This window comes from Epinephelus fuscoguttatus, linkage group LG4 (assembly GCF_011397635.1).
Source record: "Epinephelus fuscoguttatus linkage group LG4, E.fuscoguttatus.final_Chr_v1".
NCBI classification, from domain to species: Eukaryota; Metazoa; Chordata; class Actinopteri; order Perciformes; family Serranidae; genus Epinephelus; species Epinephelus fuscoguttatus.
In genome coordinates, this window is record NC_064755.1 from 3989891 (window position 1) to 4010986 (window position 21096).

Here is a 21096-nt window from a genome sequence, read left to right on the forward strand (position 1 = left end):
ATGTACAAAGAGGCTACTAGAGAAGGTAAATAAGAACCTCAAGTGGGCCAGCATGAAAATCAAGCCTAGTAAATCTAGAAGCATCTCGATATGTAGAGGAAATTAAGTGATAGGAAGTTTGTCATAGATGACGAGGACATCCCAACAATTAGGGAAAAGTCAGTAAAGAGCTTAGGTAGGTTGTACAATGTAGAGTTGAATGATAAGGAACAGGTGGTGAAATTTAGAAAAGATGTGGCTGAAGGATTGGATAGAATAGATAAATCAGAACTTCCAGGAAAGTTGAAGTTGTGGTGTTTGCAATTTGGGCTATATCCTAGGTTAATATGGCCACTGTCAATTTATGAAATTCCAATAACTGTTGTGGAGAGAATTGAAAGGTTGGTTAGCTCCTACATTAGGAAGTGGTTGGGCGCTCCTAGATGCCTAAATAGTGTTGCATTGTATGGAAAAGGGATACTTCAGCTGCCAGTAACTAGTTTAACAGAGGAATTTAAATGTACCAAGGTCAGGACAGAGCTCTTGTTAGCTGGGAGTAAGGATGTGGTAGTTAGGAGTGTGGTTCCAAATCCAACCAAGGGGAGGAAGTGGAACCCAAGATCGGCAGTTCAGGAGGCAGAGGCAGCTCTTAGACATGCAGAGATTGTAGGTAATGTTCAGTTTGGCCGGGGAGGCCTGGGGCTTGGCTCAGGTAAACCGGTATGGAATACAGCAGGCCTCAAAGATAAAAGAAAGCTGGTTGTAGAACAGATACGCAGACAGGAAGAGATAGTAAGGGGTGCAAAGGTAGTGGCCCAGGCTAAACAGGGACAGTGGTTGAATTGGGAAAGTGTAGAGAAGAGGAAGCTTAGTTGGAGGGACCTGTGGAGTATGGAGGAGAATCGTATTAGATTCCTGATAGGGGCTACATACGATGTCTTACCAACCCCCCAGAACCTAAAACTGTGGGTAAATGAGGACCCGTCATGCCCATTGTGTTCACGCATCGCAACTTTAAAGCATATTTTGTCAGGTTGCAAAGTTAGCTTGTCACAAGGCCGATATACATGGCGACATAATCAGGTGTTGAAATGTTTAGCTGCAGGCATTGAAGGGAAACGAAGACAGGTGAATTCAGAAGGTGTTAAGGATAGGAGTTTAGTAATTCAGTTTGTCCGTGAGGGAGAGAAATACAGAAGGGATAAGTTAGTGAGGAGGCAAAGGTGTGGCCGCCTAGAAGGTGCTTGTGATTGGGAAATGCAAGTAGATTTAGGGGGAAAGCTTGTTGTTCCTCAGGAAATAGTCTGTACCAGGCAGAGGCCTGACTTAGTGTTGTGGTCAGTGAGTCAACAGATAGTTTATTTCATCGAGCTGACAGTTCCTTGGGAAGACTCAGTGGAAGAAGCATATGAAAGAAAAAAGCTTAGATATGCAGACTTAGGAGCAGAAGCTGAGCAGCGAGGATGGAAGACTAGGATTTGTCCAGTGGAAGTGGGGTGTAGGGGATTCATAGCAAGATCAACTGTCTCACTCCTGGGAACTCGGAGTGCGGGACAGAGTTTGAGGAAGACAGTGAGGGAAATGTCAGATGAAGCAATTAAATGCAGCCAGTTTATCTATTACAGAAGAAATAATGTCAGCTGGGGGCCAGCAGGGAGAACTACTAAGCAGGGCACATAACTCCTTGAGATCAGGTGGAGAGATCCACTTCCTGTCAGGAGAAATCCAGGAAGAGGAAGTATTTAAGTGTGGGAGTGGCCTATTGGAATCCATTTTGTTTGAGGCCATGCGGCAAGGTGAGTGTGCTTGCTGATCCTGTAAGTCCAGTTAGCTCCTTTAACTTTAGCTTATATTGTAGTTATGCTATGTAGTGTGTGAAATAGAGTATGGTGAATGTGACAGGAAAGCTAGTATCAGCATTGCTTCTGCCTGGAGCTCGCATGTATGGAGCCTGGGTTTGGTTGAAGATGGCAGTGCTGTTTGGGCTGAGAAAGCCATGTGTATGTAAGGAGGAAATCCAGGAAGAGGAAGGTTATTTAAGTGTGGGAGTGGCCTATCGGAATCCATTTTGTTTGAGACCATGCTGCAAAGTGAGTGTGTTTGCTGATCCTGTGAGTTCATTTATCTCCTTTAACTTTAGCTTACATTGTAGTTATGCTATGTAGCGTGTGAAATAGAGTATGGTGAATGTGCTAGTAAAGGTAGTATCAGCATTGCTTCTGCCTGGAGCTCGCATAAACGGAGCCTGGGTTTGGTTGAAGGTGGCAGTGCTGTTCTGTTTGGGCTGAGATCACTGTCTAGCCTCCTGGAGGTGTCATTGTTGTGAGGGCTCGTCTTGGGAGGTAGACTGTACAGCCTAACCCGGCGGGGAGTGTGATAGCCTAACAAGGCTTCCCTCCTGGGTCTACCTCCTCTGTGGTAATATAGGTAAGGTAAAGGAGGTTGTTCGGTTAGTGTGGGAGCAGTGAGACCTGGCATTAAGGGAGTGTCTCTGGGACGCCAGAGATCACTGTCTAGCCTCCTGGAGGTGTCGTGGGACCAACTAGACGAAACACCGGTGAAAGGAGGTTCCCACCCGATGACCCCAAAGACATGTTAGTTATCACTGCTCATTGGTCTGTATAGTTAAGCCTTGCCATAATAGTTTGTCGTAGGGCTTAGGAGGTTATTCACTGAGTGCTGATCCCTTTTTATTTATTTATTTATTTACTTATTTATTTATTTTTTTTTTTTAGAGCACAAACTTCTTGTGTTTATTTGAATTCAGAACTAGCCCAGCTAGTGACTGCTGTGAACAGGGCAGCTGACAACAAGGGAAAGACCATGTGACCGCTTGGAAAGACAGCTGACAGGAGGAAAAGACCCCAATGGTGCTGGCATGGGTTAGCAACCCATGGTAGCAGTGGTGAGGCCTAGCAGCCTTACTACAACCAAAAATTAGCTACAGCCAACTTAGGAAAAATACCCCAAGAGTCAGCGAGCAGGGTGGAAGATGACTCACAGGTGGATTACACGGTAACAGACATTGGAACGGACACGACTATGACTTGGATCTGTGACTCAGTGAAGGATAGGGGCACGGACCTATCCACCAGTGCTAGAATTAGCAGCAGTCAGGGCAAGGTGAGCGCATCTGTAGAGGATAAAAGTAGCACAGTTGAGAACAAGATGCTTCAGGTTTGTCCTGCGGCTGGCAGAAAGTAACATCAGTGAGAGGCCTCAGAACTCATCAGGGAAAGAAGAAGTGTGTGGCAAAGAAAGGGCAGAGTAGCCGCATTGATCAGTACTTCCTAAGAAGTCAGTCGAGTCAGTCGGATGAAGTCCAGCGGCAGGTAGAAAACCACAGTTCGCAGGATATCAGTAACGCTGCCACTGAGGAGGAGGGGTAGTAAGAGAAGATGCAGGTGACACTGAGGCCAGTATGCTAGCCAGAGAGAGAACCATGGAGCAAAAGGTTAGAGTTAGATGGCCTAGAGCAAATGACAGTAAAGAATGGGAGATAGTTAATAGAGATTTGTCAGTAATCTTGAGTAGGCTTAGAGGAAATGCAATGGAAAGGTTAGAAAAGATGGGAGATATAATGTATTCATATGGTGTAGAGAGGTTTGGGGTGCATGAGAGAAAGAGGAGTGAGAGGGTACAGTCAGGTAAGTCTAGGCGGCAGAGAGAAATAGAGAAGTTAGTCAAGGAAAGGAGACAGTTAAGAAAGCAGTGGAAAAGGCTACAGAAGAAGAAAGGAGGGAATTATGGTGTTGCAAGAGGAGTTGAGAAGCAGGCTAGCAGTTCTTAGAAGGGCAGAGCATCTCAGGAAAAAGAGGAGGAAGAAGGAATATGCTAGGACAGGTTTTTCAGGGACCCTTTTAAGTTTGTTAAAGGATTGTTCAGCCAGGAAAAGGGAGGGCAGCTTAAAGCAGAAAGGCTAGAGGTTGAAGAATATTTGAGAAACACATATTCAGATTTGGAGAAGAATAGGATAGTAGGTTTCCCACCTGATATCCCTCCATTAGGAGGGATAGAGCATGAGATGGATGTCAGGCCACCTAGGTGGAAGGAAGTTCAGGAGGTGGTCAGGCGTGCAAAGGCTTCTTCGGCCCCAGGGCCTAATGGAGTCCCCTACCGGGTTTATAAAAGTGCGCCTGATACCCTTAAATTTTTGTGGAAACAGCTAAGAATAGTTTGGGAAAAACAAATTATACCAAGAGCATGGCGTAGGGCAGGGGTGTCCTCATTCCTAAGGAGAAGGAGTCTGTGGACCTTAGCCAGTTCCGGATGATTTCTCTCTTGAATGTGGAGGGAAGATTTTCTTTAGTGTAGTAGCGCAGAGACTAGCTAGTTACTTAGAAAGGAATAGCTTAATAGATACCATGGTGCAGAAGGCAGGAATACCAGGTTTTTCAGGGTGTTTAGAGCATACTAGCATGATCTGGCACCAGATTCAGGCAGCGAAGATTAACAAAAGGGACCTACACGTAGTATTTTTAGATCTTGCAAATGCATTTGGTTCAGTTCCGCACAGCCTCATTTGGAGTGCGTTTGACTACTTCAGAGTGCCACAGGTAGTTGTTAACTTAGTGAAAGCATACTTTCAGGATATTAGGTTGTGTCTAAGTACAGCAGGTTTCACAACAGGTTGGCAGAGGCTAGAAATAGGCATCATGGCAGGGTGTACAATTTCTCCGTTAGCATTTACTATGGCAATGGAAGTAATCATCAGGGCTTCTAAGTGGGTGGTAGGTGAGAGAGATGGCAGAATGGGTTGCATCTTCCACCAGTTAGGGCTTACATGGATGACATGACACTGGTGACCACAACAATGCCATGTACAAAGAGGCTACTAGAGAAGGTAAATAAGAACCTCAAGTGGGCCAGCATGAAAATCAAGCCTAGTAAATCTAGAAGCATCTCGATATGTAGAGGGAAATTAAGTGATAGGAAGTTTGTCATAGATGACGAGGACATCCCAACAATTAGGGAAAAGTCAGTAAAGAGCTTAGGTAGGTTGTACAATGTAGAGTTGAATGATAAGGAACAGGTGGTGAAATTTAGAAAAGATGTGGCTGAAGGATTGGATAGAATAGATAAATCAGAACTTCCAGGAAAGTTGAAGTTGTGGTGTTTGCAATTTGGGCTATATCCTAGGTTAATATGGCCACTGTCAATTTATGAAATTCCAATAACTGTTGTGGAGATTGAAAGGTTGGTTAGCTCCTACATTAGGAAGTGGTTGGGCGCTCCTAGATGCCTAAATAGTGTTGCATTGTATGGAAAAGGGATACTTCAGCTGCCAGTAACTAGTTTAACAGAGGAATTTAAATGTACCAAGGTCAGGACAGAGCTCTTGTTAGCTGGGAGTAAGGATGTGGTAGTTAGGAGTGTGGTTCCAAATCCAACCAAGGGAGAGAAGTGGAACCCAAGATCGGCAGTTCAGGAGGCAGAGGCAGCTCTTAGACATGCAGAGATTGTAGGTAATGTTCAGTTTGGCCGGGGAGGCCTGGGGCTTGGCTCAGGTAAACCGGTATGGAATACAGCAGGCCTCAAAGATAAAAGAAAGCTGGTTGTAGAACAGATACGCAGACAGGAAGAGATAGTAAGGGGTGCAAAGGTAGTGGCCCAGGCTAAACAGGGACAGTGGTTGAATTGGGAAAGTGTAGAGAAGAGGAAGCTTAGTTGGAGGGACCTGTGGAGTATGGAGGAGAATCGTATTAGATTCCTGATAGGGGCTACATACGATGTCTTACCAACCCCCCAGAACCTAAAACTGTGGGTAAATGAGGACCCGTCATGCCCATTGTGTTCACGCATCGCAACTTTAAAGCATATTTTGTCAGGTTGCAAAGTTAGCTTGTCACAAGGCCGATATACATGGCGACATAATCAGGTGTTGAAATGTTTAGCTGCAGGCATTGAAGGGAAACGAAGACAGGTGAATTCAGAAGGTGTTAAGGATAGGAGTTTAGTAATTCAGTTTGTCCGTGAGGGAGAGAAATACAGAAGGGATAAGTTAGTGAGGAGGCAAAGGTGTGGCCGCCTAGAAGGTGCTTGTGATTGGGAAATGCAAGTAGATTTAGGGGGAAAGCTTGTTGTTCCTCAGGAAATAGTCTGTACCAGGCAGAGGCCTGACTTAGTGTTGTGGTCAGTGAGTCAACAGATAGTTTATTTCATCGAGCTGACAGTTCCTTGGGAAGACTCAGTGGAAGAAGCATATGAAAGAAAAAAGCTTAGATATGCAGACTTAGGAGCAGAAGCTGAGCAGCGAGGATGGAAGACTAGGATTTGTCCAGTGGAAGTGGGGTGTAGGGGATTCATAGCAAGATCAACTGTCTCACTCCTGGGGGAACTCGGAGTGCGGGGACAGAGTTTGAGGAAGACAGTGAGGGAAATGTCAGATGAAGCAATTAAATGCAGCCAGTTTATCTATTACAGAAGAAATAATGTCAGCTGGGGGCCAGCAGGGGAACTACTAAGCAGGGCACATAACTCCTTGAGATCAGGTGGAGAGATCCACTTCCTGTCAGGAGAAATCCAGGAAGAGGAAGTATTTAAGTGTGGGAGTGGCCTATTGGAATCCATTTTGTTTGAGGCCATGCGGCAAGGTGAGTGTGCTTGCTGATCCTGTAAGTCCAGTTAGCTCCTTTAACTTTAGCTTATATTGTAGTTATGCTATGTAGTGTGTGAAATAGAGTATGGTGAATGTGACAGGAAAGCTAGTATCAGCATTGCTTCTGCCTGGAGCTCGCATGTATGGAGCCTGGGTTTGGTTGAAGATGGCAGTGCTGTTTGGGCTGAGAAAGCCATGTGTATGTAAGGAGGAAATCCAGGAAGAGGAAGGTTATTTAAGTGTGGGAGTGGCCTATCGGAATCCATTTTGTTTGAGACCATGCTGCAAAGTGAGTGTGTTTGCTGATCCTGTGAGTTCATTTATCTCCTTTAACTTTAGCTTACATTGTAGTTATGCTATGTAGCGTGTGAAATAGAGTATGGTGAATGTGCTAGTAAAGGTAGTATCAGCATTGCTTCTGCCTGGAGCTCGCATAAACGGAGCCTGGGTTTGGTTGAAGGTGGCAGTGCTGTTCTGTTTGGGCTGAGATCACTGTCTAGCCTCCTGGAGGTGTCATTGTTGTGAGGGCTCGTCTTGGGGAGGTAGACTGTACAGCCTAACCCGGCGGGGGAGTGTGATAGCCTAACAAGGCTTCCCTCCCTGGGTCTACCTCCTCTGTGGTAATATAGGTAAGGTAAAGGAGGTTGTTCGGTTAGTGTGGGGAGCAGTGAGACCTGGCATTAGGGGAGTGTCTCTGGGACGCCAGAGATCACTGTCTAGCCTCCTGGAGGTGTCGTGGGACCAACTAGACGAAACACCGGTGAAAGGAGGTTCCCACCCGATGACCCCAAAGACATGTTAGTTATCACTGCTCATTGGTCTGTATAGTTAAGCCTTGCCATAATAGTTTGTCGTAGGGCTTAGGAGGTTATTCACTGAGTGCTGATCCCTTCTTATTTATTTATTTATTTACTTATTTATTTATTTATTTTTTTTTTTTTAGAGCACAAACTTCTTGTGTTTATTTGAATTCACTATGACATACTGTGTAAATATATTGGAGCCAAAACACACAACAAACATAAAATCTGATTTGGAAAATAATGTTGTTTTTTGAACCTGTTTAAGTTACAGTAATGGCTGGCTTTGCTGCCACCTTACAAGTTGCTGGAGCCAGAAAAAGTTGTGTACAGTGATGGAAGGCAGTGTGGAGCTGAACTGAGGAAAGAAAAACAGACAGCAACTGTCAGTGACTGTGATTGTCTGATAGTTATCAATCGTGCAAACATATGGTCGACAGTTTGACAAAGTACTATTAATTCCAAAGGTTCATGGTTTTGTTCAAGGAGTAATATCTGCTATTGTTAATTTCACAGTTTTTTGTTTTTTTTGTAACAAGGTTATTACTACAGGGTCTGGCAACCAACACTCGTCTCTTTGGGCTGGAGTTGGACATCAGTAGCTGTGAGGTACACTGCACAATTACACACAAATGCAAAAGAAAACCCACCTTCATTGTTTGTAATGATGAGTTGCAGCAAACAAATAACTGTATGGCTTTGTGTGTTTGTGTGTGTGTTTGTGTGTGTAGTTACGTTCAGCAGGAGCTCAGGTGATACAGGAGCACATCTCTGAAGCTACATCTATCAGAAGTCTGGATATCTCTGACAATGGTATGCAAAGCCACACACAAACGCACACGCACGCACTCAAAGAGGAAAATCAAGACATACGCACAATTATCTCATGTCAGGACACTGCGCAGAAATGCTAACAGGAACCAAACCAAGGCTATAAGTCTTACTGCTGCAGCACCATGTTTTCACTTAGGTGATGTCACAGTCGTCTGTTAAACTGTGCTGGTTGTGGCAACCCTGATGGAGATGTTACAAGGGTGAATGTTTTGCTGATATTTTGCTCATTATTTTTACCTGTGCATGTCAGACAGATGAATTACCACTCTATTACAGTTAATTTTTTTTAAACAGTTAAGCTACATATAGCATAGAAACACAGAACTATTACAGATTACAGTAGGACCATACCATTTACATCAGAAATAAGATAAAAGAACATAGAATATGCTTATGTGGCTGCATAGTCACTAAACTATGTCAGATAATATATATAGGCCTATATAAGAATATGTTTTTTCACTGTCTTGCTGAGAGTTAAATGAGAAGATTGATACCTCTCTCATATTTGTTTGCTAAAGATATAGCTACAGTACAGCCAGATGGTTAGCTTAGCTTTGCATGAAGACTGGGAACAAGGGGAAACAGCTAGCCTGGCTCCATGCAAAGGTAACAGAATCCAATGATTGTGATGAGACAAAACCATTTTAGAATGTTGTTGAGAAAAGTTGCAGCAGTGTGAACTGGTCCGTCTAACATTGACTCAAACCGACTGATGGTGTCACCTGCAATTCAGCTGGTCAAATCACAGCAACTGGTCTTAGAACGTAAAGCACATCATCTGTTTCAACAACCAGTCGGTTTGTAGTGAAGTTTAATGTTTCTCCCTCTCTCCCCTGTCTGTCTGCCTGTAGGTTTTGAGAATGACATGGTGACTTTGGTTCTGTCTGTTGGTCGATGCCACTCTCTACGACACCTCGCATTGGGAAGAAACTTTGCCATGAAGTCCAGGTACTTTGACTCTACCATCATTTCTTCTCCTTAGATGGATTATGTATAAACTAGTCCATAATCGGGAATTGGGTTATGTATAGAGGAATAAGAAATCAAGAATAGTATATTAGAGGAGATGCAAAATCAGAGCACTGTAAATGCACTGTGTAATAAATATTAATGTAAGACAAACAATGCACACTGTCTTTAGAAACATGCTTTTTGGCAAAATACATGGAGCATAGTTTTGGTTGACGGCACGGAGGCGGTCACACAGGTACACACATAGAGGTTTCGATCCGCAAGTGTTGGAGATGAAGGCTTCCGAGCCAAACTGTGGTCCCAGCGCACATGTGCAGCTCACGCTGCTAATGGTGCTCACAGTATGAATGGGTAGTGGTCAAAAACGCGAATATAAACAGTAGAAATGTGGGAAAAATGCAAAAACGGCATTGTGGCTGTCTGCACATGACCAAGATGAAAGCCTATGTGCAAGTTCAGAGAAGTAGGTCAAAGCAGTGAGGAGGAAAACGGATGATGACAGACAGAGGGAGGGACAGAGGTTTCTCCATTTAATAGTAGGATGCAAACCTTTGTACACAGACAGCTGGAGATAACTGAAGTCATTGTGCCCATTAAGAAAACAATACTAAGTTTAAAATTTAAAAAATCACTTGTTCAGCTGCATGTGTGACAGCTGCTGGGTGTATACACTAGGCCCAAATGATACAAAGCTTCTGTGAATACCTATTTAAAAATGTAAATAATATCTATTTTTTTACAGTGCCAGTTTATCAATCAAAATATTATCTTACTAAAATCTCTCTAAGCAGTCAGAAAAGGGACTTGCATAAAATGTGTAAAAGCATAAAAATGTTGATGAATTCATCTAAGTCCCAGTTTGTTTCAAAGTGGTGCTTGTTAGACTGTCTGAGAGTTTGCACCATTATCCCCATTTGTATGATTTATTGAATCATGACAACAAAGACGTACAAAAAATGCAGAACAGGTTTAATAATTACATATAATTACACATTTCATGTGGTTGGATAACACATTGTAAAAAGTTAAAAACTAAAAGTTCTGTTTAAAGCATGAGCAGTGACGACCCTGGGTTATACCTCTCAGGGTACAAATACATTGCTCTAACCGTCGTTGATGGAGGTTGTTTGGGCAACATACAGCCTGAGTGGAAGACACTGCTCAGAGCTAGAATAATTACTGAGAGCTTATCTGCATATTTTTGGGGAATCAAATAATTTAATCAGATTTTAATTTACTGGTGGCAACAAGGTCTGATTTTACTATTGTAAGGTCACTACATTTGGATATCAATCAAAGCTGAGGCAAGCAAAGGACACTGTTCCTACAAACGTTATGGTGATTACAGCTCAATCAAACCAAATGTTCTTTTGAGTGGCTCAAATGCAGATATAAAATTCATCACCCATAAATCTTAGAAATGCACTTTTGGTTGACATTTTAAAGAATGTTTTGCAAACTGCAAAAATAATGATCAGGTAAATTGGCCAAACAACCTAAACAGTGTTTTACTGTAAGGCTACATCTCACACCTTATATTTAATCCCCTCCTTATCATATCACTCACAGCTCTCTCTAGGTAACTGTGTGTATACTGGTCTGAAGTCTGTGTGAGTTTGTAACTGATGCACATAACCAAACTAACTGACATGTGCAGTTTAAACTTGTACATGTTGTTTCTTTCTTTCCCCTGTCATTCTCTTCATCATTCCATGCTTTCCTCCTTACCTTGTCTGTCATATTTCTTGTTTTCCTGTTTTGATATGTTCCCTTTCTCTCTACCAGAGCTCTCACTGATGTTCTTCATCGTATAGCTCAGCTCATTCAGGATGAAGAGTGTGTGAGTGACACTTCCTTTCAATTAATTCACTCCCAGTCATTAATATTACCTCCCCCCAATGCTTAATTATTAGGGTTGAGCCAGGTAATCAGATGAAACAAGTATCCCCCATAGATTTTTATGAGTAAAAGTATCATCCGAGTGTCAATATCCGCACTCTTGGTGAAGGAAAATCCTTATTTGGGGAGCAGTGTTTAATCTATTACGCTTGTGATCAAAAAGTATCCAAAGCACAGTGATAATAAAAGTAGCAACTTCTGATCAAATCATTTCAGTATCACATTTAAAATAACAACCTGGTTCAGTCCCACCCATTTCCAGTTTGAGCACACCGACTTCAGATTCAACCCCTGCCCATTCTGAGTACAGATACAAATGCAGACAGTCTAGTTGGTTGGACTGACACAGAGAGATACAGATATAGATAATGGTCTACTCGCTCACACCCATTAATTATGTGCAACTTGATGATAATCACAAACCATACTTCAGTTCACTTTCTCAATGTAAATGTTTCTTCCTAATGTTCCGCCAAAAAAAAAAGTTGCAGTTTCTTATATAGCTCTGTGTGTGTGTGTGTGTGTGTGTGTGTGTGTGTGTGTGTGTGCGTGAGTGCGTGCGCGCGCACAGCCCTTGCAGTCTCTATCAGTGTGCGACTCCAAGCTGAAGACAGGGATGCACATCCTGCTGAGCGCGCTGGGTGGCCACGCTGCTCTGGCTGAAGTGGACATCAGTGGAAACAACATCGGAGACACTGGAGCCAAAATGCTGGCTAAAGCCCTGATGAGTAATACCACACTGAGGTACACACACACACACCCACACACTAGCCAGTAACCAATTTTTCATCTTAATTTATTATTATTTGTGAATTCAGTAAGTTGTATGGCGGCCGTTGGCAGTGTGAAGACAACAGCATTACATACTACCGTAAAACTTCAATTAATAGCCCAGGCTATTGTTTGCTTAAATCACATCGGGCCATCAGCTGGCCTATATTTAGGACAGGCCTTAAACTCCTTTCACACAAAACTGTTGCTCAATAAAGATGAGAAATACAATCAAACTGTTTATTTAATCAGTATGAATATTAATTTATAAAAATTAGGCTTCAAATAATATATAAATTGTAAATCATTCATTTGATCTAGCTCTAAGGAATAGGGCATCAGAGAAAGAGAGTTACAGCCCTCAATTTACAGCACCCCAGGATTGCGGTACCCAGCATACAGACACAACACTTAAACATGTTAAAACAATACTCACAACTTGGATACATTTTTATGAAAAACCCTTTTGATTCTTTAGATCTGAGAACCTTTACAGACTAAAGGAATGTGAATAATTTACACAGTAATCGAGGAATGGACACCATTTTGTTTCTTTGATTTTTGTCTATCTTGCATACCATAAATCTTTATGAATTATTCTTTGGTGCTCATGGTTTCAGTTAAATGAACTGAACACGATTGTTAATGTTAGCTCAAATGGATAGCAACCAGGTTTTATACAGCCAAAGAATTTGTATAAAAAGGAACTGCTTGGCAACCAGACCAGGCGTCTAATTGAGACAGGCTTTTATTTGTCAAAATGTGTAGCCACACTGGGTTAGTAAAAGAGACTGGGTATTTAATTGGGCTTAATTTGGCTTTTAATTGAAGTTCTATGGTATTTATTCACATAGTGCTTCTTCCTATTTGGTCCTAGAAAATCATCATGTCAATACCCAGACCGGAACACTGGCTTTTTAACACTACACGCCACACAAGTGGAATAATCTGCAGAGGCTTGTAAAATAAGACAAGCTAATCCCTTTCAATCAATGGAAATCCCTCATGACTGACTAAGTGCAGTTTGAATGCATGTGTTTTTTGTGAAATGATGTTGTCCATTATGTTGATGTTCTTTTCCTGTTTCTTGTATAATTTGTTGATAGATGCTTTGTGTGCTCCTATTGTTTTATATATTGCAATCAGGGAATCTTTGTAAAAGAGATTTACCTTAATGGCCTTCCCTGTGTAAATAATAATGATAATCATCATAATAATAATAATAATAATAATAATAATAATAATAATGATAATAATGATACAACTACTACTACTACTAATAATAATGATAAGAATCATAATATCTTCATTCTTTAATAATAAGTTAATCATTAATAATTGTTTCTGAAACACATTGTTGTGCAAATTGCTCCACTTTGTGTCGTAACAGTATTACATAGGAACATTTTTGTGCCACAACCGAACCATTATTTCTCATCCAAATGTTTCCTTTCATCTGTGAGCCTCCTATCAGCCACTAGATGTCAACATTTCATTCTTTTAAAATTAACACTCAGGTCTTGACTGGCTCAGAGTGTTTAAGTATTAGATGTGTTCACTTTGATATTAGATGTTACCTGGTTCACATGCTGGTAGGGTACTACACCTCCACCCAGACTGTGGTGTTGACTGTTTGCCATCCTCAACCAGACTTAGAGAGACTTGTCCCAGCTATAGCTTTACTTCTTGAACTGACTTCTCTCTCTCTCTCTCTCTCTCTCTCTCTCTCTCTCTCTCTCTCTGTCCCTCTCTTTCAAGGAATTTAGCATGGGACAGAAACAATATAACTGCCAGAGGTTTCCAGGATGTGGCTGATGCCTTGGAGAGGTCATACATTTACACACACACACACACACACACACACACACACACACACACACACACACACACACATTTATTAGCCAAGGTACACTGTGAGCCAGAGTTGATTCATTCTAAAAAATAGTTTAGCACTAGTTGCAGCGTCACAAACTGGCTAAATTTATAAATTTGGTAAATCTGGTAAATTTATATTCACCTGAAAATAAGAATCAATGTGTTGTGGACCTTTAAGTACATAATTTTACATTAAGTGCTTAATGTTGCATGAGGATACACTGAGTACTTGACAAATCCAAATGTTGACCTGTAATGAAAACAGTGTAGATGTAATGTAAATGAAAAGTCAGAGGATCATCAGTTATTTCAGTTTATCACAACACATAAATATGGGGGGACATAAATATGTGTGTGGTTTTGAGACATTTGACTCAGAACCCCAAACCTCAAACTCATGATGGCGCTTTAGGTAAAGTCAGTGTATCACCACAGGATTTATCCACTGGGCACCATGAATACAAACTTTCAAGGCAACCTATCCACTTGTCAGAGGCATAGCACCAACTTTTGGGCCCTATGGATAAGCAGTCCCAGTGGGCCCCCTGCCCTTCCTCTCTTGAGCCATGTATCTCTCATGTACCTTTTAATTTTTTTTTCACAAAGTCAGTTTGCTTTCTTTCCCCTTTCTTTCTCTTCTGTTTTAGAACCCTGATATAGCTTTCTTTGGGAAAGACATGAGAGTGTTCACTGGTTTGCTTCAGAGAGCCTCCACTATTTTTATACAAAGTTCAGTCTTTCAACCAATTTATTTTGTCAATTTTATTTCAGTTATGGCACTTATTACTTAGAAAAAAAAAAGTAAAAACCAAACCAGACTTTTCATTTCAGGCTTTTTGAGGGTCCCCCTCCTATTGGGGCCCTGGGTAATCAGTCCCACTTCCCCCCCTACTACAATACTCCTGCAGTCTTTGTTGAACTATTTCAATCTAGACCAAAGTGGTGGACCAACTGGCTAAGAGACCAACACAGCAAACCCTAGAGTGATATCGCTATCATGACTAACAGTAAAAAGTGAAATGTACTGCACTGCACAGTATGCATGGTGGATTAACCCTATTTGAATACGGTGGATGTAAATTTTGATGGAAGGATTCTATGTTGTGCAGGAATTTCACTCTGCAGCAGGTGTCTCTCCCTCTTGCTGATATCACACAGAGTTACCGCAGCAACCCTGACAGAACAAAAGAGGCTATGCACAAGGTCAGTGAGTGTGTGTGTGTGTGTGTGTGTGTGTGTGTGTGTGTGTGTAAATATGAGTCTATGTTTAGTAGTTACAGTTATCAGTGTGTGGGAAAATATGACTAAAACCCACACCAATTAAATTGTTGAAGGTGTTGATAACACTTTGTCATGATCTAATCTGGAGGATAATTAAAAAGGTGAATGATGTACTGTAAACACCATTTAGCATGCCTCCTCTCTGTGTCAAGTGGTGGTGAGGGGTGTGGGTAAAAATGTTATGTTAGTAACATACATGTGTAACAAAACAATTATTCAGTGTACACCTTGTGTGTGTGTGTGTGTGTGTGTGTGTGTGTGTGTGGGTGTGTGTGGGTGTGTGCAGATTCAGCAATGTTTAGACAGAAACAACCAGAGACAGTCTGAAAGAGTGGAACTTCAGCAAGTTTTTAAAGTACAACAATCTGAGAAGGTAAGAAGCATGATAGAAATAGAACATTTGGTATTGGAGGTCAGTGGACAACAGCAGTAAAATATCCTGCTGATTAAAGAAGTACTTCACTGCTGGAAAGATGGTCTTTTCATAAAACTGTCTAAATAATAATAATAGTAGTACATTTTATTTGATAGGTGCCTTTCAAAACACTCAAGGTCACCTTACAGAGCAAATGCCGACAAGTAATAAACAGAACAAGAGACATGAATTGGACAGACACATGTAAGAGCTGGGATAAAAACAGTTATACTGTAGAGATAAAAGGGAAACACAGAGTGTTAGAGTGTACAAGCCAGTTTGAACAGGTGGGTTTTGAAGTGGGATTTGAATGATGTTAGCCTGTCAGGCTGTTGAACGTGTGAGGGTAGGGAGTTCCAGAGCCTGGGGCAGTGCAGCTGAAAGCCCTGGCACTCATGGTGCTGAGGCGTGAGGTAGGAATGGATAGGAGACCAACAGAGGAAGAGCGCAGGGACCGGAACAGGGTGTACTCCTGGAAAAGGTCAGAGAGATGAGTTGGGGCTAGGTTGCGGAGGGCCTTGAAGGTGAGCAGAAGGTTTTTGTGGTCAATCTGGTACTGAACTGGGAGCCGGTGTAGTTGGATGAGAATGGGGGTGATGTGGTCAGATGTTTTCATTCAGGTAATGATCCGGGCAGTTGAATTCTGAATGATCTGAAGCCTGTTGAGGAGTTTGGTGGGAAGGCCAGAGAGAACTGCATGACAGTAGTTAATAGGGGATGTAACAAATGCGTGGACCAAGCCCTCAGTGCTGGATTGGGACAGTGATGGATGGAGTCTGGAAATGTTGTGAAGGTAGAAGAAAGTAGTCCAGGTAATGTTTTGTATGTGAGGTTCAAATAATAAAGTGCTGCCCAGAATGGTACTGAGGATACAGGGAAGTTATCAATGATGATATGAGGGACATGGGTGCTTTAGATTTTGGCCAGGGTATTTTTGGAACGAAGGGCCTCAGTTTAGCTTGCTGTTGAGCTTAAAAAAGTTCTTGCTCATCCAACTCCTGTTGTCCTCAAGGCAAGTGGTAAAGGGGTTGGTAGGAAAGGCAGAGGAAGGTTTAATGGAGATGTAGACCTGTGTGTCATCTGCATAACAGTGGAAACGGACATCATGGTGACAAAGGATGGTGCCCAGGGGAGGTAGATGATGAATAGAAGTGGACTCTACAACTACAAACTGTTGTAGATAAGATGTGAAAGAGAAAATTGCGTCACCAGTGATCCCAATGCCAGCCATGCCCTCCAGGAGTAGTGGGTGGGAGATGGTTTTGAACACAACACCACGGTCAAGGAGGATAAGGATTGTGAGCAGTCCAGAGTCAGATGCATGGAGGAGGTCGTTGTTTTTTTTTTTTAACCAGGGTTGTTTCAGTACTTTTGGAAAGCAGATTGGAAGGGCTTATGGAGGTTGTTTGGGTAGCAAGATGCAAATACTTTTTAAAATTAGTACTACATGACCAGAGAGAAGAAAGAAAAAGGGTTGTGGCATTCACTTTTGCTCAGGAAGTAGAAAACCTACAATTACCAGAATGCACTGGACCAATAAACACTCCCACTGGTAGATGATGTAATGTGAGCTGCCCATCCTTAAACAATATAGTGGCCGGCTGGTAACAGTTGCCCTTTTTTTTTTTACAGTTAAACACTAAGCTAAAATACGTCTCTGAAAAGATTTAGGCAAAAAAAAGGACAACGCAGTAACAGAAACTTGGTTTATGTCTGATCAGCATTGCCTAGTTTTACCGTTTGATCATAGTTTGGTCTGAGTTTAAGAGAGGGTTGGGGGGGTCGCTCTCTATTTTGATCTGCTTCTATTCTTTTTCTGTCCTAATAAGGAAAGTACAATCTGTCGTTTGTGCAACAGTCGTAGATAATAGCTGGCAGATCTGGGCACCGGCAAGATGGAGTGAAGTGTACCACAATTCATTTACACATACTACCGACTGTGTTATGACACAAAGCTGGTTCAAAATCGGTCAAGTATCCCTTTAATATAGTATAATAAAAGTAGCACAATAGAAAGATAAGTCCGAATCAGGCTTCACCGGGATACAGTGTAGTATTAATTCATTTTACAATAAATAAGTAAAATAAATAATCAATCAAACTAAGTTCTATCATATCAGAGGTGGAGCTCTGTGACTGAAGCACATCTGATGGTTAAAAAATAACTATATTGTCCACATATACCAGTTTCTGTCTAGGTCAGCCCTATCTTGGTTGTCCTCCATTATAGCAGGTCAAGGGTATGTGTCGGCAGTTGGAGGACCGCCTTCAACGTTTAAACCACTGCAACATTCAGGAGGTCCAGGCCGACATCCTGGCAGCACACGAGGCACTGCACAACGCCAGGGAGTCCTTCAAGGTACAAGCTACTCAGATGGGTTTGCATAATCGTCATGAATTATACAAGTTTGGGCCAAAATAATCACAACCAGGCCTTGCCAGATTTCAGTGGGCCCAAAGTACATGTCAACAATATGTTAAATAATAATGCAATTGTAAATGAGATATATACACTTAGTGGCCACTTTATTAGGCACACCTGTAAAATTTAAGTTTGATGCAGCAGGTCAGCTTTTACAAAAATATTAATGTTCAGGTTTGACTGACAATGTCAGAGAGGCATTTGTGTAACTATATATTTATTGTTGAGGTTGTAGTTTGCAGTGGTGTTGAACTGGATGGCATTGTATAAAGAGGTGTCTCTAATGTTTTGCCCATTTACAACCATGAGGGGGGAGAATATTAAAAACACATTTCAAAATAATGCAGTCGAGTACAACACTACTAACTATAATCTCAGTAATTAGCATAAAGTTGAATTAACACATTCAAAGTTTTAATAAAAACTGTAAAAATAAAATGGCCATGGGGCGTAGATGATGTTTTATGTCACTTACGTTTTTGTTGGCTCTCCCTGTGCAGCTGCTTCCCTCTCTGTATGAGGCAGGCAAGAAGTGTGCCTCAGATGGAGACTTGGTGAATGGCATCCTCACTGACACTGCAACTGTGCTGACGAATGAGTTCAACAGAAGCATACAGGTACACAGTTAAATAACTGTACACCTAATCACAAGGGCCAAATCACAGGGCAGCATACTGATAATCACCACAAACAGTATTTATTTAAACATTTCCCAGCTAGTCAGTTTAAATTGCAAAAAAATGAAGAGAGCGTGTGCAGCAGGCTTACCTGGAATATTATTCATCAAAGTGTGCACAGAACGCACACTTGATTTATGTGGAAGATAGATTTAGTGTGCACACAATAAAGCTTATATTGATTAAACAAGTGTACACACCCACATACAGGTATCTAAGTGTTTATTAATTGATGAAATTTGCCTAGTTTAGGCAATACTCTGTGGTTTCCAAAATAAGGACTCATGAAGCAGAATGCTAATAAATCATCAAAAATGCACTTCAATTACGTGCATGTATGTTATTCATGCAAGATGTTCCATTAATCTTTGACAGACAAGCCTTTCAAGTACATTTGGTACAGCAGGCAGAATGGAGATGGGTCTATAATGGGTTAAAATGACTTGGTCATCAACAGTGCTTGGTCTTAAGCATGCTCAAGCCCCAGTCTGTGTGTTCCAGGAGTTGGCTGAAGGCCTGATGAGAACAGCAGAGGCAGCGTGTCCACGGGTGGTCCAGCGGTCAAGTGTGTGCGAGTGTCTGTCAGAGTGTGTGTCCAAAAGAAGCAGACAGACACACACATTCTTGAGAAACAGTCTGGTGGAAAACACAGGGCAGATCATCAGCAACAGACTGCGGTAATAACACAAATATAGAACAGTATCATTTCAGACTGTTTGATGAACTCCACAGATACTATATGATCTGACTGACTGTTGTGATTGATGAAAAGATGATGAAGAGGAAAGTATGTAGATGTCTTTGGTAGAAACTTTGCGTGGGGGCAAAAGTTTCCATGGTTCAACCAGGAAATATGAAATAATGGTCAGCACATTATATCAGTAGATTCCCTTAATAGTATAATAATTATTTACTGCAAATCTCTGCAAGAAGACCTTAATGGATCAATGAAGTGCCTGATTATTTACTGTCATGAAGATTCTTCATGCACTGTAAACCAAAAACATTTAGAACTGAAAAGCTACAGATGGAATTTGTTTGCCTTCCCCTGTTCTGACCCAAAAGAAACCGTGCTGGAAATGTTTTGCCAACATTTGGACATTTATACAAAACCCAGGTATAAAAAAGTTAGCCCTGTGCTATTTGTTGACAAACAATCTGCACTGCGTCTTTGAAGGCATGTCCACATAGGTTCAGTTAATTCTTGGATGTGTCATTGACTAATTTGCTATCCAACAAGAAACAACTAACCTAAGCTAAGCTAAGCTAAACACACTGTGGATGAGGCAGACAGACCGATGTGTGTCTAATATATTTTACTGCTCTAAATTATGCAGTAGATGCAGTAAAGGTGTTCAAGTCCAGATAATATATGCTATATTAAAATCTAATATTATATTTGTATTACTGTAAATAGCCCATTGATTCATTACAGATATAGCCTTCAGTCTGGTGTAATCAAATGTGTGTATTTGTTCTTTGTTTCCACCCATCCAGTGAACTGAGACAAACACTGAGTGTCTCTCTGGCTGAAAGCATCTTAGAGCAGGTACAACAGGATCTGACCATGGCGCAGGACAAAATGGTAAATGTGACTCTATTGTACTTTGTATAAGTGTGTGGGGGTGTGTGAAGTGTTATGATGGTTACTCCATACATGTAATATTCATTACAATAAGGACCAATTTTTGAGAAATGTCCTTGTTTACAGTCTTATGCACATTCAGATGGAAAGGTAGTTACACCTCTGTGTATCCAGTGCACAGATGAGCCCACGTTGTCTTTAATCTAACTAAACACAAACACAGGAACTGCTGGCTGCATAAAAAGTGAAATACAGTACAAGCTTATTATAAATCCAAAGCTTTCTCTTAACGTTACACTGTAATGACCTTATTCCTGAGGGCGCTATTGTAGAAATGATTATGGGTACAAGTAGCAGTAAGCTAGTTAGTCCCATTGACTGCTTACGGTTAGTCTCAGTGGCTAATCTTGGTGGCTAACTGCCAACAGTGGTTCTTTTTGAAAGTAATTTGCCTTGAATTTGGCAAATACTGTTTTGTTTTTAACAGATATTGAACTGATGTTAAATTAGCATGTTCTAAAATGTCCATCAGGAGCAATGGTACCTGTTGTGCTGTCCACGTTGTGTTACGTTGCTGTTGTGATGTTTTCCTTTACTTACTGTGTAGGATTGCCTTATAAAAGAAAACGTATGCACTGCTCTGAAAGTCAATGTCCCAGAGATTCGACTGAGTGAGACTGACTTCCCAACTGATGACGTAAGAGACACACACACACCCACCTACCTGTCCATTCATCTGTTATTTACTCATTCATTGATGTGTTGGATTCCCATATTTTGTTCTTCCTCTTGCTTTATCTCTCTCCATCACCAGTACAGTCCAGCATTTTGGAGAAACAGTTTCCACTCCAAGAGCCTGAGGCCTGCCCCTTCTATTAAGAGTAAGTATGAAAAAATGTGTTGTGATATGGTGATGGTCTTAGAAAACAGTTGCCTATTAACACATCCAACAGACTGTGTGTTTGTGTCCAGCAGAATCCAATAG

General features: G+C 41.5%; 1 protein-coding gene across 2 annotated transcripts in view; it reads left to right on the plus strand.

Moving 5' to 3' along the window:
• carmil2 (capping protein regulator and myosin 1 linker 2) overlaps positions 1 to 21096 on the plus strand; it is a 108496-nt gene that overhangs the window by 36570 nt on the left and 50830 nt on the right. For both annotated transcript variants that reach the window (XM_049574393.1, XM_049574394.1), the window contains exons 17-30: positions 7917 to 7986; positions 8109 to 8190; positions 9066 to 9162; positions 10972 to 11026; positions 11657 to 11829; positions 13615 to 13683; positions 14841 to 14934; positions 15299 to 15385; positions 17658 to 17786; positions 18350 to 18466; positions 19028 to 19203; positions 20024 to 20111; positions 20719 to 20808; positions 20926 to 20992. In XM_049574393.1, the coding sequence (XP_049430350.1) occupies positions 7917 to 7986; positions 8109 to 8190; positions 9066 to 9162; positions 10972 to 11026; positions 11657 to 11829; positions 13615 to 13683; positions 14841 to 14934; positions 15299 to 15385; positions 17658 to 17786; positions 18350 to 18466; positions 19028 to 19203; positions 20024 to 20111; positions 20719 to 20808; positions 20926 to 20992 (1394 nt within the window). The remainder of the gene's footprint in view (positions 1 to 7916; positions 7987 to 8108; positions 8191 to 9065; positions 9163 to 10971; positions 11027 to 11656; positions 11830 to 13614; positions 13684 to 14840; positions 14935 to 15298; positions 15386 to 17657; positions 17787 to 18349; positions 18467 to 19027; positions 19204 to 20023; positions 20112 to 20718; positions 20809 to 20925; positions 20993 to 21096) is intronic.